The sequence below is a fragment of the Anser anser genome (genome assembly GCF_964211835.1).
Source record: "Anser anser genome assembly, chromosome: 1".
Taxonomy (NCBI): Eukaryota; Metazoa; Chordata; class Aves; order Anseriformes; family Anatidae; genus Anser; species Anser anser.
Window position 1 is genome coordinate 119,837,469 of NC_139720.1, and position 17,799 is coordinate 119,855,267.

General features: G+C 47.0%; 1 protein-coding gene and 1 long non-coding RNA gene across 3 annotated transcripts in view; one reads left to right on the top strand and one right to left on the bottom strand.

Moving 5' to 3' along the window:
• DDX3X (DEAD-box helicase 3 X-linked) overlaps window positions 1–5,620 on the bottom strand; it is a 19,576-nt gene extending 13,956 nt beyond the window's left edge. The window contains exons 1-3 of one of the 2 annotated variants that reach the window (XM_083821157.1): window positions 5,559–5,620; window positions 1,178–1,235; window positions 53–103 (exon numbers count right to left, since the gene is read on the bottom strand). In XM_083821157.1, coding sequence (XP_083677283.1) covers window positions 53–103; window positions 1,178–1,235; window positions 5,559–5,582 — 133 coding nt within the window. In that variant the 5' untranslated portion in view covers window positions 5,583–5,620. Of the gene's footprint in view, window positions 1–52; window positions 104–1,177; window positions 1,236–3,670; window positions 3,836–5,558 lie in introns of those variants that run through there. The other variant, XM_083821156.1, reaches the window with a different exon arrangement.
• On the top strand, window positions 5,609–17,363 carry LOC310892894. The gene is made up of 2 exons (XR_014578574.1): window positions 5,609–14,884; window positions 15,549–17,363. It is a non-coding gene; the product is annotated as an uncharacterized lncRNA (long non-coding RNA).
• The last annotated feature ends 436 nt before the right edge of the window (window positions 17,364–17,799 follow it).

Here is a 17,799-nt window from a genome sequence, read left to right on the forward strand (position 1 = left end):
AGAAGTAGGCAAAGAACCAGTTACATGTGTTGCCACCGTTTCTGATACATACCCTGTTTTGAAGCTTCCCTGTTCCGTAAGTGAGGAGGAATGTATCTGCCTTCTAGAGGACAAAAGAAAGACAGCATTACAAAATTGTGGCACTGGCACCTTACAGACATCAGCCTCTGCAACAACAATGCCTTTTGCATAGAACAGTTAAGTCTGCCCCACAAATTTTAAGGCCTTTAACAGTATCTTTGAACAAGAATCCATTAACACTTAACACATCTCACAGAGGACCGGAGCAGTGAACACAAAGTTCTTGCATTCATTTGCTTAGCTGCCCTCTAAAAAAAGACCTTCGTGTGTGCTATTTCTTTGACCAAGTCACACACGCCTTTTATGGATGTTACAGTATCTGTGATGAAAGCCTGTCTTCCTGGAACTGATTAAGACTTAATCTGGTGCCAGGTTATTTGAGCAGCTTAAGATTTTCACTATGTCATTCCAATACTGGCACTCATGGTATTACTACCAGTATTTTTCCCTCCCCTTGAATGTAATCATCCCAATCAGTTCAGCTTAGATCTAACCAGAAGCCACATGTAATTGCCTCTGAATAGCATTCTTCAGTTACAATCCAGAAGCATCTGTCTGCTAAGCAGCACACAAAGCAGAATGTACCAGGCACAAGCTGAACAGGAGTTCCTGGAAGATCCCCTCTTCTAACATACCTCAGCCTGGCATGTCAGAACACAGTTGCTACTCAGTGAATTGAAATTAATACAGTTAGATAGTAGGACTACTACAGTTAGCTATTAAAATGTTCCCTTCAAACATTCCCACTTCAGCTGGATGTTATGAGAAGAGAGGTCATCACATTACTACTACAAACACTGGCCTCGGTTGTTTGACCAGAGGCCACAGAAAACCTGGGAAACCAGATTCTCTCAAGTTGGCACAATAATTAAGTAAAAGCACTACCAGAACATTCAATTTACACAATCATTGCAAATTAAGCGTGCCTACCTCAAGTATGTAATTTTAAAGCAGGCGCGTATCTAGCAATTGCCTTATATTTTCCTGTAAGTCTGTGAATGATGGCTTCAAAAGTTACTTTCGCAGCTACAAAAGCCTGACTTGTTTTTAGAAACTGCCTAGGTGACTGCAAGCTTGAGAACTTGTATGTACTTACTGCTTGTAGAGCTTCCTTCGCTCTGAGAGTCTGAGGAATTCAAGTCTAGACCAGAAAACTGGAAAGAATAAGATAGCTAAGTAAGTATCAACATGTTGCATCATGCATTTATAATCAGATAAAAAAAAGCTCTGCTGATCAAGGGTAAGCAGAACTCTGACAAGTTACTGCTGCAGAGAAATTGCTTTATGTCTACTGCATCTCCTGTAAAGACAAAGAACCAAGACTGTAGTCTTTTGATACCACATTAGCAGTAAAACCAAAGGCTACACCTTCAGGTGTCTTCATAGCAAGGCCAGAAGACTCCTATATCCGCCAAATCAAGTACTGCTGACTTATGCTTAATGCACTGTATTTAGGCTAAGCACCAACCTAAAATGGTCTTTCATCCCATTAAAATGCATCCTGAGATCAATTAAACAATTTTTTGAAACACACAGACTGCAGCTCAGGTGCTCCACTTAATTGGTATTACTTCATTGGCAGAGACTCAACCATCTTTTTTAGACTGCATTAACACCTAGAGATCAGCACCTTCATTTTAGAGGCAGCTTCTGTTCCCAAAACATCAGATGACCTCTTCCCACAAACACCCCAGCAAATACCATTTTTGGTTTGCTTTTCTTAAGTTTTGCGTGCAACCTTCAGTTTACTGAAAGGTATTTCAAGTCATGCCCTGGTATGTAACCCAAATGTTTTCAGTCAAGCACAATACAGGCTCATTTAAGCAGAAGGCTGTAGGCGACTCGCAAAACTTGGGTATGGATTTAGTGCAGTTGTTTACCAACACGGCAGGATGAGAAACCGACTTGGATAAAAACAAAAACATGTTTATATGCAACTAAATTTTATGCAAGGCCAATTGCAAGGAGCATCTCCCAACATGACCTGAATGAATCCAAACCGAAGATCCCAATGCATTATTCCTTCAAGATGTCTGAAAAATCGCGATAGGGAGGGGACTTGCATCACCCTCTTTAAAGATAGGAGTTAAAACCCAACCTGTTCGGTTCACCTGAGCATCAAAAAAGAGGTTTAAAAAAAAAAAACGCGTTTGGACAGTAAACAGAAGCAGACGTTAGGCACCGTGGACAAGCGTCTCTCCCCGGGCAGAGAACAGAAATGCCGCCCGGGTCTCCCCCCCCCCGGCCTACAGCGGCCGCCAGGCGCTCCTCTCGGAGATGGCGCCGCGGCTCAGCCCGGCGCGGCCGCCATCTCAGTGCGGCGGTGCAGCCGGCACTGCGGGCTGGGATTTGGGCGCAGCAGGGAGCAGCCGCAGCCGCCCAGCTAATCCTGCGGCCGGCACCCGTCACGTGCCGCCGGGGGAGGGGGGCGATACACACGGGGGGGGGGGCGATGAGATTTGGGGGGGGGGGGGGGACACACGGCACCGGCTCCCTGACCTACTTCGCCCAAGGCTGCGGGGCAGCGGCTGCACGAAGCCTGCGGGCCGCCGCTCCCCCGCATATTAAAAAAATGAAAAATAAGATTAGATAACAGCCCCCCCCGCAGTGGGGCTCTTAGCTCCGCCCCGCGGGGGGGGGGGGGGAGTGAAGGGGGATAAAAAAAAAAAAAGGTGGGGGGACGAGGGAACAACACCACCGAGGGGCCGGGAGCTGCTCCGAGCCCAGCTGCGTCACCGAGTCCCGCCGGCCCGGCCGGGGGGAAGGGGGGGGGGGAATCGGATCGGGCACGGCGAGGCGGCCGCCGGGCCCCGCTGACGCAGCGCGAACAAAGGCGGCCGCCAGCGCCCCCGCCCCTCGGCCGGGGGAGGGGGGCTGCCGACACAAAGCGGCGGCGGCGCCCGCCCCCCGCCCCGCTCGTCAGGCGCACAATGGCCGCCATTTATCGGGCCTTTCTCCCTGCCCCCCTCCCCCGGCCTCCCTCCTCCTCCTCCTCCTCCCCCCCCCGCCTCCCCCCCCCCCCTTAAACTCCCAGCCGCTCCCCGCCGCCGCCGCCAGGGGTCCCGGCGCCCAGCGTTTACCATCGTCGCTTCCCCCGCCACACAAAAGCCGGGCCCGGAGCGTGGCCAGGAGGAAGAGGCCACAGGGGGCAACGCGTGGAGCCCGGCGGGGCCGCACCGAGGAGCCCCTTTTCCACCCACCCTCCTCCCCCCCTTCCCCAAGCCCCCAGTTCCCCGGGGCGGCCCCCCCGGCAGGACGGAGGGGAGGCGCGGCACGCCGGTAACTGCGCAACAACCGAATGCGCCACAAACCCGCCCCGGTGCGGGGGGGGGGGGAGGCGACGAGGCTGGGCCTACCGGGAACTAAAACAATAAAAATATAAAGTAATTAAAAAAAATAAAAAGGGAGGGGGAGGGGAAAAAAATCACGACGCAAGCACCGCGGATCGAGAAGCGAGGCGAGCCCCGGGCCTCACACACGCACCCAGCCCCCCCCCCCCCAGTAGGCCGCGGTCCGGTTAACGGAGCGCCCTGCCCCCCCGCCCCCCCCCCCCCGTTCCCGTCACGTTCCAGGCCCCGTTGTCCCCCACCTGCTGGTCTAGACTGAGGGCATTTTCGACCGCCACATGACTCATAACGAGAGATCGTCTCGGGATGCCCCGCTCCGCCTCGAGAAACAAATCCGCCGGGCCGGGAGCTCGCTGCCGCTTGCGCACACGCCCGCCACGAAACGCTTTCCTGACTGAACCCCCCCCGCCGTGGGCCCGGCCCTTATATAGTCCCCGCCCGCCCGCCCGCCGCCGCGCGCTGACGTCAACGCGCACGCTGCGCTTCCCCCCTCCCCCCCTCTCCGCCTGGCTCTCGCGAGTGAAACCGACAGCGGTGCGCCGGCGGGCGGTGGGGGAAAGGGGCGGGGGGAGATATCGCGAGATCTGCGTCCCCCCTCCGCACACACACCACCACCGCAGCTCAGGCTTCGATGAAGGGCGCTCCGGAAGTATCGCGAGACTTGGCGTGCCGGGCCCGCGCGGTCTCCCCCGGGGAGCACCGCGAGGTTTCCTGCCGGCGGCCCGCTCTACTCCCCAGCCCGGCGGCCCCGAGTGCTCGCGAGATTACAGCGCCCCCCCCCCCCAGCCCCCGGCTTTGTTCGACGCTCTCGCGAGAGCAGCCCGCCAGCCCCGCGCCGCGATGTCTCTAGAAGGAGCAGGAGCCCAGGTCACGTGGGCGGCCCGGCCGGCGCCCGCCGCCATCTTGTGCGCCTCAGCCGGCGCTGTGGCGCAGCTCCTAATGGAGGCGCAGCGGGCCCGTCGTGCGCGCCCCGACCGCTGTGTGCGGAGGAGAAGGGCCCCAGTAGTGGCACGCTGAGGGCTTTTCTCGGTTATAGCATTACCTAGACCCGGAGCCGGGGCATCAGTCGGCGGGGGAAGGGCTTCTTCTCGCAGCCTCGTGTCCCCCTGGTATTAAGCTTCCACACGGTGCTCTTGCAGCCCGTGCGGGGCACGGCAGGAAGCTGAGCTCCTTTGTAGACCCCCCGTGCATGCTTCGTGAGAGGTCCTGTCACAGCTCAGCTGCCCTCAACACAAGTCAGGAACACATTCACTTGCGCCTTCAGGGCTACATGCAGCTCTGCTACGTTTCTGTCCACTGGCACATAACTGAGCCACTTGCCCCAGTACGCTGGGGTTGGCAGTCAACAATAGTTAACTACAAATCTCATCTTTTCCCCCCCGAAGCCTTGTTTAGCCATCAAATCCACTGAGATGCCAAAGGTCCCCTGTGACCAGGTAGTAACTTTTATCAAGCTATTCCATTGTAGACGCAAAAGGCCCCACCTTGAACTCATCAAGACTCATGTCTACTGAGAGTCTGTAAAACACCACTGAAATAAGCATCAGGATACTTTTCACTCTTAAAAAAAAAAATACCCCTATTCCCCTTCCACTGCATCACAGCCTAGTGGCACAGAAAATACTAGAGCTGTTGCCTTGCATTTGGGTCAGTAAAAGTACCGACAAACACGCTGACAGGATCAAGATACTTAGAGGCTATTAGGTCATCAGGAAAAGGAAATGAGCTTTGTTTGTTCTTGATGCACACATAGCAATTATTCCTCCATTTCTCTCCTCCTTGGGTTTCTGCCTCTTTCAACAAGAGCTTATAAGGAAGACACCTACTCCAGAAGCATGGCTAAATTCACTATGAAATTTAAAAGCAAAACAAAACATTTCCACAACACTTACAACGTAGTATATGTATATTTATATTTCTTTACTTAGTTTTTCCTGAATACACAGTTCTTCTAAATAGCTGTGCTTAAGATTGGAGCTCTAGAATCAAAATCCTTCCATTCCAAAAATTAAATCCTACAGAATTTAAACACCAATGAACAACTCCTTAAAGAAGCACGCACACACATTATGGAAAAAGGGAAGAAAAATACTGTACAAGACAAGTTCCATCTTTAAACAAATCATTTACCATTCTTCTGCTTAGGTCTTCCATGATGCTTCCTTAGCTAGCTACAACTCTTGAGTTAAAGCGTTATAGCTGCACTTCTTCCCCAGGTGCACCTATTTATATCATTTAAATGCTTGCAGGTGTGGTCACCAAGGTTACCTGAGATCAGTTAGAAGGAAAAAAAAAATCTATATTGTAAACAAAGCTGCTGTTGGACTTAGGCCCAAATTTGTTTGTTGGTTTGTTTGGCTGATTAAAAGCAAATTTCAAATAAAACTTTTAATTCCTTTTGTTCTTATAGCTTTATGGACAATTCTAAAGTCTCAACAATCCTGCAATGTCTACATCCCTACCATGTTTGCAAAGCTTTTGTAAACAATAGCACTGTTTGATATAATTCATACACCCTAGAAAACGGCATTAATTAATCCTTTGTCACTGTGCAAGTTTTAGAAGTATCATGGTAATTCAATTCCCAGGCCTGAGGTCAGGAAAGCAGGTGCGCCCACGTGCATCTGTCATCCTCAAAAAGCGATAGAGCAATAGGTTTGTAGAGGGGCCCGTGTGCATGTGTCACGCTGTGTCGTGCTGGAGGTGTGCCTCGATGTAGTCCGCCCAAGGCAGAGCAAATTACAAAGTTGGAGTCCTGTTCTGCAAGCACGCAAGTGCTCCTATTGCTTAGGAAAGTCAGTTTTCCCTTTATTTCTTAGTAAGTTTTACCGTTTCCTTTAGGTGGAACTATGTATTCTCAGTTTCACTTTTTATTCTTCTGCAGCTGACTCAGAGACAATTTGTTAGAGGAAGTTGAGCAGCTAACGAGTACCTGAGCCAAGCACTTAGCTAACACTGGAGTCCTCATGAATAGTGTTCCGTGTCTGTTAAACTCAGCAAGTTTTTGATGGTGCACGCAAACAAAAATGCTTAAAACATGACACTACCAGGTGCTTGGACACTCAGTTCTTAAATCCTAGCAGGATTTCCAGATTTTCTCTTCCCCCACCTGCAGACCCTCATCTGGTATCTGCTCTCAAAGGCTGTGCTGTTAGCCTCGGAACAGGTAGAGATGCCACTTTCTGAGGACTGAGGAGATAGTTGCTGTGCACTACAGGAGTGGTATCCCTGGTCACCACCAATCAGTTGGGGTTGTAAAGTCAGCACCATTTAGGAAGCTGTAGCTGCCTTTTAGAGTATTCTTCCCCTAAGCTAATGGACACTGACCTTGCACATGAGTTTCCGTATCTGTTTTGAAACTATCAACACGTAGACATTCTCTGCCCTACACCCCCCTTCAGCTTCTCCTACTTCTCAGTCAACCAGAATTATCTGTTGTGCATTGTGTATCATCATGAATGTCTCCTTTTGGTTGTTGTCAGCTAGTCTGGCAGGATGCACGAGGTATTTCACCCATCCTTTTCCTAGTCAAAGACACGTGACGCTTCAGATAGGTGCTATTGATCTCTATTGACTTCTCTACCACAGCTGTCATCTCCGTGAACTTCCATCCCTCTCCTCACTGGACAGTATAAACATGTTTATCTGTTCCACTGGGCAGTCCATTGACATCTGGCCATACTTCAAGCTTGTTTTGGCTTGCTCTGCTCATGCTATAGCTGTTACATCCATCTTGCCAAGTCTCATCTGATCTCTGTAGGCTCTTCTCTCCCGCCCACATGCGTTAAGTGCTTGCCCACCATCCCATCCACAGTAGACCACCCCCATTGCCTTTCTCTTATACCGTATTTCTTCCCAGTCTTCAGGACTAGCCTTGGCCAGAGACATCCCCGGCCTGAAGCACACAGACACAGACATTGTCAGCAGTGCTCTTCAAGACAAGGGAGAGGGGCTAGCAATGAGAACCCTTAAATAGAGAATGGGCAGAATACTCTGTTTGACTTTGACTACCTGATCTAGCATCAATTCTGTCAAATTTTTTTTTGGCTTCAAAAGGTTTTGAACAACTTTGGCCAGCTAGGGTGATTTTCAAAAGCACGTAGGGCAATAAAAAATGCAAAGCTAATGTTGTCCAGCTACAAATTAATAGAACAACTGAGAAACAGTCTTTAGTCAATGCTGTATCCCTCTCAGTAATACCAGAGATCTGTCTTTAACAGCATAATTTTTGAATGTTGCAGCTGATCAGTTCCCAGCTTTCTAGCGACATTTTTAGGTATCAAAGAGCAGAGCCTTACCGATTTGGAGGAGGACCAGGAAAAGAAGAAGCACATGCAACTGTTGATATGCTGTTAGTGAAGCCTTCACTACAAAGTCTGCATTTCCCTACAGCAGCATGCACAACTTTGGATGAATGGAAAAGTTTTAAATAATGTATGTAAAGGCAATTTTCATGGCAGAATAAAGATTAAAAGCATTTTTAAAACTGGCACCACTCCTCTAACTTCAAAACAAGCCCAGGCCTATTGGATTAGATGGCCTTCCCTAGTTCCTTTCATTTTGGAGGCTGTTCTTCAGATATTTCTCGCAGCAGCAGCAGTACTGGTGAAGGCGGTTCCCAGCACTTGCCGTTTGTTCCTGCCCTTGAGGTGTCCCTGTGGCTGTCCCACTGTAGCTCTTAGTGATGCTAGGCAGTGCAGTGAATGAAGGAGCTGATCTGAACTTAAAATAACTGCCTGTTTGTAGAGCTAGAGGAAAAAAAACTGTCAACTTTGCTGCCCAGAGAAATGCCTGTGGGACGCTGTTTTGTAGTCAATGGCTTTCCTCAGATTAATGCATATTTCCTGCCATACATGTCTTAACCCAGTGCACAGGGCAAAGCTTGTATGCCTAATCCAAGTGTTTCTTTCACTGGCATTACCCGTTTTGTCCCTACCTCACTCTGCACCCCCAGCTCATTTCAGCCTCTCAAATAGACCATCAGGAAGGGGGTTTTACTTTCCACCTGGCTGGGAAGGCTACACAAACACCCATGCCAATCCAACATGAGCAGGGGCTACTAGCCCCAGCCAAGTAGCACAGGGACCTGGAGCTCCTGCAGCCAGCGCTGGGGCTAAAGAAGCCTGTGCGGAGCCGCAGCCCCATTCTCCGGGTAGGCAGGGACAGACAGGAGAGCGAAGGATGCTCATCCACATTTTCTCAGGGAAGGAATGCACTGGAGTGCACATTACACAAACCTAGGGGAGTCAGCAGGGAATTTCAGGAACATCTGGGCAGAGTTTTCTGTTGCCTGTAGAGCTGCATCTTGTGTTTTAGCCAAAATATGCACAGTTGGTTTTCTGGTTTGAGTCTTTCCTCTCTGTTTTTATACAAAATCTTACTCTAAGGAATAAAAGAAGTTGCTAGAAATAAAAATGGGATCATTAAACTGGACAGGATTTGACAGCATATTTACAAAATCCTCCACGTTGTGCTTTGTTTGTTGCTGCCTATGCTGAGTACACCTCAACCTACTTCTTAGGATGAACATTATGTATTTAATTTACAACCTGATTAAGAGCTCCTCTGTTCTTTTGTTAGCGTATTGCCACCCAAGCTTTGCTGTCTCCCCTTACCTTGTCTCCCTACGCTCCCAGACCAGTAGAGGCCGATAGAATGTACGTAATGGCCTGGGGAAGCCTTGATGAAGAGCAGATTCAGGGTGATCCTCTGAAAAGATGCCTGGAGCATGTTTGAAAACTTCAAAGAGTTTCGCATCTTGTCCTGAAAAGCCGCAAAAGACTGTTTACAGAAAGCAGAAACTTTACAGAAAGAAGACACAGAATCAGAAAAGTTCTATAAACTATGACCCTACAAAGAGTATTTCACCAGTTCAGGCACGTGCTAGTCCTCATCTGAAGCAGCACTCGATGCTTTCTTTGTTGGAGTACTCTTTTTCTTTTCTTCAACAGTTTAAAGACAAGATCAAGTAGTCACCAGCCCCTGTGGGAACTGGGGAAGTACAAGCACAGTTTTGTCCTTATTTCCTCCGTTACACTCAGATCAGACATGGGGAAGAATAATCCATGAATTTCACACAGCTTTTAGTTCCATCCCCATGCTGAGTGCTTCCCTAGGGCATTGCTCTGAGAAGAGCTCCTTGCAGCTCAGGCCGACAGCAGATACTTCTTGAGCTGGGGTCAGGGCCCAGGAACTGGTGACCTGAGTGCTGCACAAGGCTGCCACTGAAATGGCAGAAGAGGAGAAAAAGAGTATGGGCAAACGGAGTGGAAAGAAGAAAATAAATCGTTAGTTTGAGCTCAGCAGGCTCCTGATGTGTCTGCTGGGTGGTCTGAAGAAGGCTGTGCTCAGCCCAGCCTAGCAGGGATTGCTGCTGCTGGCTAGTACCCAGACCAGAGCCTGATGAAATGTCCAGTCCCTTGCTCGCGGCCTCAGGCCCACGTCCCAGCTAAATGTCCCTGCTGCACCCGTGAATCTCTTACTCTGCTGTGCACGTCTCATGGCTGTGGAGGATGTGCCCTGGTTATGCTGCACACATGGGCTGAGGCAGATATTTCCTGGCATTTTGAGGAGGCGCCTCGCCGCTGCTCTCCCCTCTGGTGTGAACAGGTTTGACTCCTGCTGCCAGGTGTGAACACCTGACAAGCTTTGACCTTTGCAGGTGGTGGTTGTGCAACATGGTGCGGCTGCCAGAAGTGTTCAGGTTAAGCAGCCATGGCCTCAACTATCTCAGGAATGCCCAGGGTTGCTAGTACTCCTTATTAAATGAGAGCTGCGTTTGGAAGTAGTGAATGTTTTTGCTGAAAGGCAGCACTAACTATATGCTGTAGATTTAGCCCTGTCGAAACCATCTTGGGGTTTGTTTTTTTTGGTGGTGGTGGTGGTTTTTTTGTTGTTTGTTTTTCTGTTGTTTGGGGTCATAGGGATAGAAGGGAGGGTGGTTTCTAACTTAAATGTCAAGGGTTGTTGTCCTGAGTGGAAGAACAAAGGGAAGAAAGATGGAAGTTCTCTGAACATTGAAAAGTTCTGACTTGGGGTCTGTTTTTCACATCCCTGGAATCCTTGCTAGCTTAGATTTTAAAAACCTTAATCACTTCTAGCTTTCTGCATTCAGATCTCTGCATCACCCCCAATGGACTCTACATAATATTACCTCCCTCTCTTATTCCCCAAGTCTGCACGCTGCTTTGCCTTCCCAAATAATGCTTTCCATGTTCCAATTAGATTAAGGGCTTGCCTGCACAGGAAAGCTGCACTACTATTAATTTGCAGTATGCTTTAAAGGAATTATATTAAACCTGGGCAAAAGGCCATGTGGATAACCTGGTATTCCTTTGCAGGAATACAAATGCCTTATTTCAGGTTAGATCAGGTCAATCAGGAACAGGAAGAACTTGCAAAGCAATACATTTTCCTACACCAAAACGAAGAGAGTCCAGCAGCCTTTTCTGTGGATTCTGTCCTCCAAATGGAAAGAAAGGGTAGGGCATGGTCTTGTAATCAGCAGGAGACACAATCTGCTGAACAGAGGTAGAATACTTAAAAATGTAGCTCTCTATTTGTATGTATGTATATGTATATATATAATAGTATGGGCTTGCTCAATATATATATATATATATAAAAAAGTAATGAGTATCTGTCTACTGCCCCGCTTTGAATACTCCATGTCCTGGACTTAACTGTAGTGGTCTGCAAGCAGATTGCAAGTTTACAAGTGTGTCTTTCTCTTGTAGGCAAGCTCAAAGTAACAGAAGATGAAGATAAAAGAATAGAGACTTACAGCAGGAGAAAAAATAATGGAGGCGCATCAGTAAAACTTGGATGCTGTGCATTCTCGTTTTGAACTGGTTTGAACTGGTAAGCTAGCAATTATCTAAATCCAAATAGGCACCTAGTCAGGATGGCTCCTATATTCAGCAGCATTAATATTATAATTGAAGAAGGCACTAATGCTTCTCTGCATGGTTTCTGTAAACTTCTTTCTCTTCCAATTACAATTTCTAAATACCAAATGCAACTTTCATGTCACGTTAAGTGTCTTCTTTGAAAAACACAGCCCCTCTAGAGGGTCATGACCAAATATTAGGCTGATGGCAGCTCAAAAACGCCCATGGGATGATCAGGGCCCTGAGGGCACCCCAGCCCTGACTGCCTCGGCATCCCCTTGAGGCTCCCCCACCTGCCCAGGCCCAGGCCCCCACATCAGCCCGGGGCTGCCAGCCCCTTCCCCAGTGAGGCCGCAGCAGGGCCAGGCTCCAGCTCCCCACAGACCTGCCCCACCATGGGCCCTGCCCCGCCATGGGCCCAGCCTCAAGGGCACAGGAGCCAAACCCAATCCTGGTTCGCAAGAGAAGGGGTGAAGAAAGCCCGTCTTCCTAGTTCCTCACTGCTATTGTTGTATACGAGGCCTATCCCTTGGCCTGTGAAGGATTCCCAGCAACTGCAAGGGAATAAAAGTGGTGCAGAGGTTCATAATAATAATTTGAAAGGTTCAGATCGGTGTGAAGGGAGGAGTGGGAAAGCCCGGGGGTGGAGACAGCAGGAGGAGCACTCAGGAGGGGAAGGCTGTGTCAGTGACACCAGATTAGCAGGTCATCAAGACCCCAGGGCATCTGCTTGGTGTTTCACAAGACACTCAGATCTGGAGACAAAGAAAAGCGATTAGTCCTGATGACTCCCGGAGCTGAGGCAGGATGGAATCACTGTCAGCTCTAAAAGGATACAAAAGGACATCCAAACCCTGTGCACCACCGACCTAAGAATTAACCCAGGAGACATGAGGACAACTTGACAGACGGCATCCTTTGTCCTCCCTCACAACAGATCCTGGACCTACCATCTGGACACATCTGGATGGATTTTGGGTTGAGTACGCTGGCCTAGTGGCTGGTGGCTGGATGTGGTCTTGGGGACCACACACTTATGAGCGTTAAGCTGTGAATGCGGGTGAGCGAAACCTGTTTTGTTTCAGTTTTTGTTTTAAATAAGATCACTTTCTCTTCCTTAAGGTCCCTTCCACCCTGGATATTTTCTACAGTGTAGGTACAGTGTTGCAACAGTATTTAGAGGAAAATATACAGAGGAAAAAAGAGCATTAAATAGGAGCATTCAGCTGCATAATCTTTATTTCAGTCATCTCTCTTGTGATGGCAGAAGAGAAAAAAATCATAATTTTTTTATGTCAGGACAAAACTTTTTTTTTTCCTAGATGGCTTCTTCAAAGACCACCATGTCCCCTTTGCTCACATTGGCCAGCTGTGCAGTTCACGTAACTAGACTTCTGGCCCCCTCCCTTGTTAGAGGGTTAGCTCAGGCTTCAGTTTGCACGTTGCACCCTTTGCAGTTAACAAATCGTATCAGGCAAAGGCATTTTGAGACACCTAGTCCATCACACTGCTTTAGATATATCCATCCACTCTGGGGGAGAGCTGCAGAAGCCAGGAACCCCTGCTTCATGCCAGGACTGCAAAGCTGCATCGCAAGCCGAGGGCTCCCAGCTGGAGCAGTAACCCTCCCACCCCTTCCAGAGGCAGCAGGCTCAGCGCCTGCAGGGGAGCAGGAGCTGCCGCCTCTCTTGTTGGACAACAGCACCTGTTGACTTCCCATCTACACAGCCCTTTGTCTAAAAGATGGCATGGTGGTGCTGTTCAACTCAAAGAAGTGGCTGCACGGGTTGTTGCTGTGTGGCACTTTGCTTTAGACTAACTTAATTCTCCTTCTACTATAAACTCATCACTTTTTAGACTACTCACAGTAAACAGGAAGAGTAGGTTTTTTCCTTCCTCTTTGCAGCTTCTTTTTATGTATTTGCACACTGCTATCTTTCCTCTCCTCAGATTTCTCTTCTTGCGATTAAATTGTTCTTCATAGGTCCTCACAGTTCACGTTTTCTGAACTTCTGGCAGAGCAGAAATGACCTGGACTAGCAGGCATGGAAACTGAGACTTCTGTCTTCACAGATTAGATGCTACAATGTGGGTGTAGTGAGAGCTCCATACCAAACTCCTGATGTGGAACATCTCTAGAGGCAAGAAGATAAAGTATTGCTGAAACTTACCTAAGTGGTTCAGATTTCCTCTTTAATCAATAGCCTCTAGGCTGTTTCAGCCTACTAGGATTTGTTTGTGCAGATGTGGTAGTGTTTCTGTGATACAGACAAAACATCCCAATAGCAACAAGCAGTGCTAACCAACTCATTTCACACAAATTGCCAGCGTTGTGGGGGCAGATCACTCAGGTAGGGCTCATTTAATCAGCTGTAGATGCCTATAGGGAAGACGGTCCAGCCAAGCTAGTCACCTCACGCCACTCTTAAAGCCCCTTGGGAGAAAAAGGCACTCTGAGGTGATGAATCATCTCATCCTCAGGTAGATATCTAAACCAGATCAGATAAGACATACCTTTAAAGTGCCTATGGGGCAACAGATGTAGAGATAGACACTGTAGACATCTAAAATTAGGTGAGCTGAATCTCACCTATTAAACTGGTGACGCACAGGTCAAAAGCAGCGCTTCCTGTGGGGAATTTTCAGAGCACACCTTTTGCCTTTTTGAATTTACAGCCACCTCAGAAAAGTGAGATGCAGCGACTGTTGAGAGACATAGCAGAGTCTTCCACCAAATGGCTGAATCTTCATGCTGATTTTCAAAATAATAATAATAAACCCCTTCATTTTTAATAATAATCATTTTTCAGAACAGAAGTAGTTGCTTTTTCACTTATGTTCATGCCAGCATGTGGAGTTGGTAAAGCAATGTTTAGATTAGGAAGCACTGATGTTCACCATGGCTAAAATAATGATATTCTGCGGAAAGTGATTTTTAGGTTGGATTCATCTGATACAGTTGAATTCCAAAGATTTATCTTGCAGAATCTTTTGAAAATGTGTGCTTCAAAATAATCTTTTTTTCCTACCATAGAATTGTCTTCATTTTCTTCCCTTCATTTTTATTACTTAGTTATTGGTTTGTAATTAAGAAAAAAAGGTTCTTGTGATACCACAGCACATCTCCTGACCCACTTCAGTGCAGATACATACATAACCACTTGTTTGTTTGTACTTTTACAGGTGTTGGTCCTGTGCAGATACGGAACGTGGTTAAAGTTTCATAATGGAAAATCTGACAGGCAGTTAACTAATCCATGAGTCACATTTCGTAATAGCCTAAAGGTCTCTGATGTTCGACCTTCATTTGATACCCTTGCCATCAGGGAGTTATACATAACCCATCTGAAGAACATTCTTTATATAGATGACTGCATGCTGCCCTTTTATACCTGCAAGAATGAATAGGCATTGCATTTACCGAACCGGGGAAGTCTTCTGCCTGCCTTTCTACCCCTCCCTCTCCCTCTGACTCTTTGCAGGACTGCAGAGGAGCATTGCAGGAAACTCAGATGAGAACAGTGGAAGAGTGCTTAGTTTAAGTCCCCTTCAGGGCCTAGCTGAAAGGTAAGGAGAAGGGTGGGGATTTTGGTTTTAGATTCCATTTATGTTTGTTTTGAAGGAATTCCTTATCAGTACAGCTCCAATAATGAAAGTAGGAGTGGAGCTACCAACACTAAGAGAGCTTTGGTGTTCTTACCTGTGTATGGTTCACTTCTGCTTAAGGCAGGCCAGACAGATACAGAATGAGACATCCTATTGTCAGATCATCCCAAATAGGAATCCAGCCTTTGCTGTCAACTGTGGAGCTGTGCCAGCATTAGCAATGTCAAGGTGTTTTATAGGATGACTTAATGTGTAGAGGATCCTTCTGGGGAACCTACCACTTTATTCCCCAGCCAAAGGGTGGAAAAGCAACACATCACTTTGTATGGTACCATAAGGTTGTTGCCTTTCAGGCCTTCTCAAGTTGCCCAGTAAGGCGGCAAAGGATACTGACATTACTGCTATTTCCAAAGTTAAAATAAGGAAGACACATGACTTCAGTAACCACATGTGAAGTTTACATACTATAAATCATTGTGATAAAGAAACCAAAACAAAATCCTAGTGTGCCATTAAAGCTGGAAAATGTTTTCCACAATAAGTGCTTTTAGGTTTGATTTGTCTTCTTTTTCACGGCTGTGGAATAGTAGAGCATCTCAGGAATATTAACTCACTGCCATTGCAGGACAGAAAGTTCTGGTCTTCGTGAACGGACCCAGTATAAAACACACCAGAAGGTTATCTTATTTTTTCAAACACTCTGGCAACTTCAACTTTTACTGCACTGCCAAATACTAGACAACAAGAGCAGCTGGGAAGACGAATGGAAAAAAGAAGGCAGAGGAAAAGAGCTGCGTCCCAAGCTTTTACTTCGTCTGTCATTTTAAGAAACGGTGCCATTTCCAAACAACTATTTTGTAATTATGTCTTAAGATCTCAGCAGACACTATGTGTGATGTACATGTAGCTTGTGAGTTGCCTGCTGTGCATGGAGAACTGCACAGTGGGGGTCTGGCACAGTGAGGGGGAACACGCCCAGCCTGCCTGTAGGCACCAGCGTGGAGGTTAGTCATCCTGCTGAGTCAACAGGAGACACAAGCACCTCCAAGGGTGCCTCTGCCTACTTGTCGTCTAAAGTTAGACAGCTAAAGTTATAATGATAGGCTCATATGAGCAATGCTCATTTATGCACGGAATTCATCTTGCATGGGTGATCTGGATTGCCAGATCAAAATCTTTTCGTCTGGAGTAAACTCTGTGAGGGGCTGGGCAGGGGTCTGCAGCGGCTGTTTTAGGGCTCTCCTTGCTGCCCTTCTCAAACAAATGCAGAAGGTGGGAAAAGGTCAAACGAAAGTCACAGCAGGATTTGTGTTCATGCAAATCTAGTGGTAGAAACGAGACATCAGAGTCTGAATTCTGTCAAGGAAGTTGCTAAAAAGAGGCTGGGACAAGGGAAAGGATTGCACAGCAGATGTATCCACCCCTCTGTCAGCAATTCTACCTCTTTGCCCACCTCTGCCTTTCACTTGCATAGAGACTGATTCCTGGCTGGTATTTTAATGGAGTGAATTCCCACTTACCAGAACACAGTAATTGTTCAGGCTCCTTGTTTACACAGGTCTAGATGTACAAGTTTTGTCCTGTCAGTCACAAATTTCTAAGCATCTAGACTCTACTTCAATAAACAGGAAGAGTTAGGTTTTTTTCCATCTTTGCAAATTTGCAAATACCTTTACAAGAAAGTCATCAGCAACAGTTGGATGAACACACAGTCATCCTTGTCAAACTCCAGGCAAAGTGACAGCACAGCTAGAATCAGTAAGAGCCTTTTTTTTTTTTCCTGACGTGATACTGACTATGTGACTAGTGTTGAGATAAACCTGGCAGAAGCAATGTAGTCTAAACTCTAGGAGATTGAGGTTTGGAGGGCTTTCCATCCTGTTCCATCATCTCAGGTCACAGCCTTGTAGCATCACTTTTACTGGAAGATTTGAGATTATCATTTAGGGTCCCTGCAAAAAGAAGGGCACAGCTATACAAAATCTACTGGCAAGGTGGGCTTGCTGAAACAAATGTAACATAATAAAATGCACGACAAAGTTGTATGACGCTTGTCTGGTGGCCTGAGGGAATCCATTCCCTGTTTGGCCTGCAGTACCCACTGAACTCAGCGTAACTATCTCCAACAACTTATCCTGGCATAGGATCACAATAGTCATAACAAACTTCGGTTTCTAAGTGCCAAGAAGACAGAGAGACCACAGTGTACAACTGTTCCACAACATGCTGCGCTCTTGTTTTGGCTGAATTTTCATCTTTTTAATTAAAAAAAAAAAATCTTTGGAAGAGAATTTTTATTCTGTCTGTCTTTCCTCCTTTTATTAGAGTATTTGCTATAATTAAATGTGAAATGACAGGGACATCATTACCTGACATTGTTCTCTCTTTTTCTGAACAGTTCTTTGCACTGAGAATTAATAAAAGAAAATATACCTTTTCAGCTCTTTGTGTACTTCCCTTGGTTTGTTTTCAGCTTTTGACGGTGCTTTTCAGGATGTTGGCTTCCCTGTTTCTTCCCCATTTCCTGGTCCCCTGAGCTTGTATGGAGCCTCTGATGCTGCAACAAGGCAAGGTAAATCACTGAAAAAAAAAAAAAAAAAAGTAAAGTATTGTGACAAAAGGACAGGCATTGCCCCAGGGATTCATAAACTGAAAGATCTTTAAAATTCTTCTGAAAAAGAGACTGCTTGTGAGTTGACAGTGTCCTTTTAAGAATAGTTTATATTGAGAGATCCCATGACCAAGTTTTGGCTGAGCACAAGTGCTAATGACTTTTTTGAAATGAAAAACATTTCTAAAGACAAAAATAGCTAGTACTGAAATATCTCACAGTCATTATTTACAATTTCTATGTGATCCCTTGTCTAGATTTATAA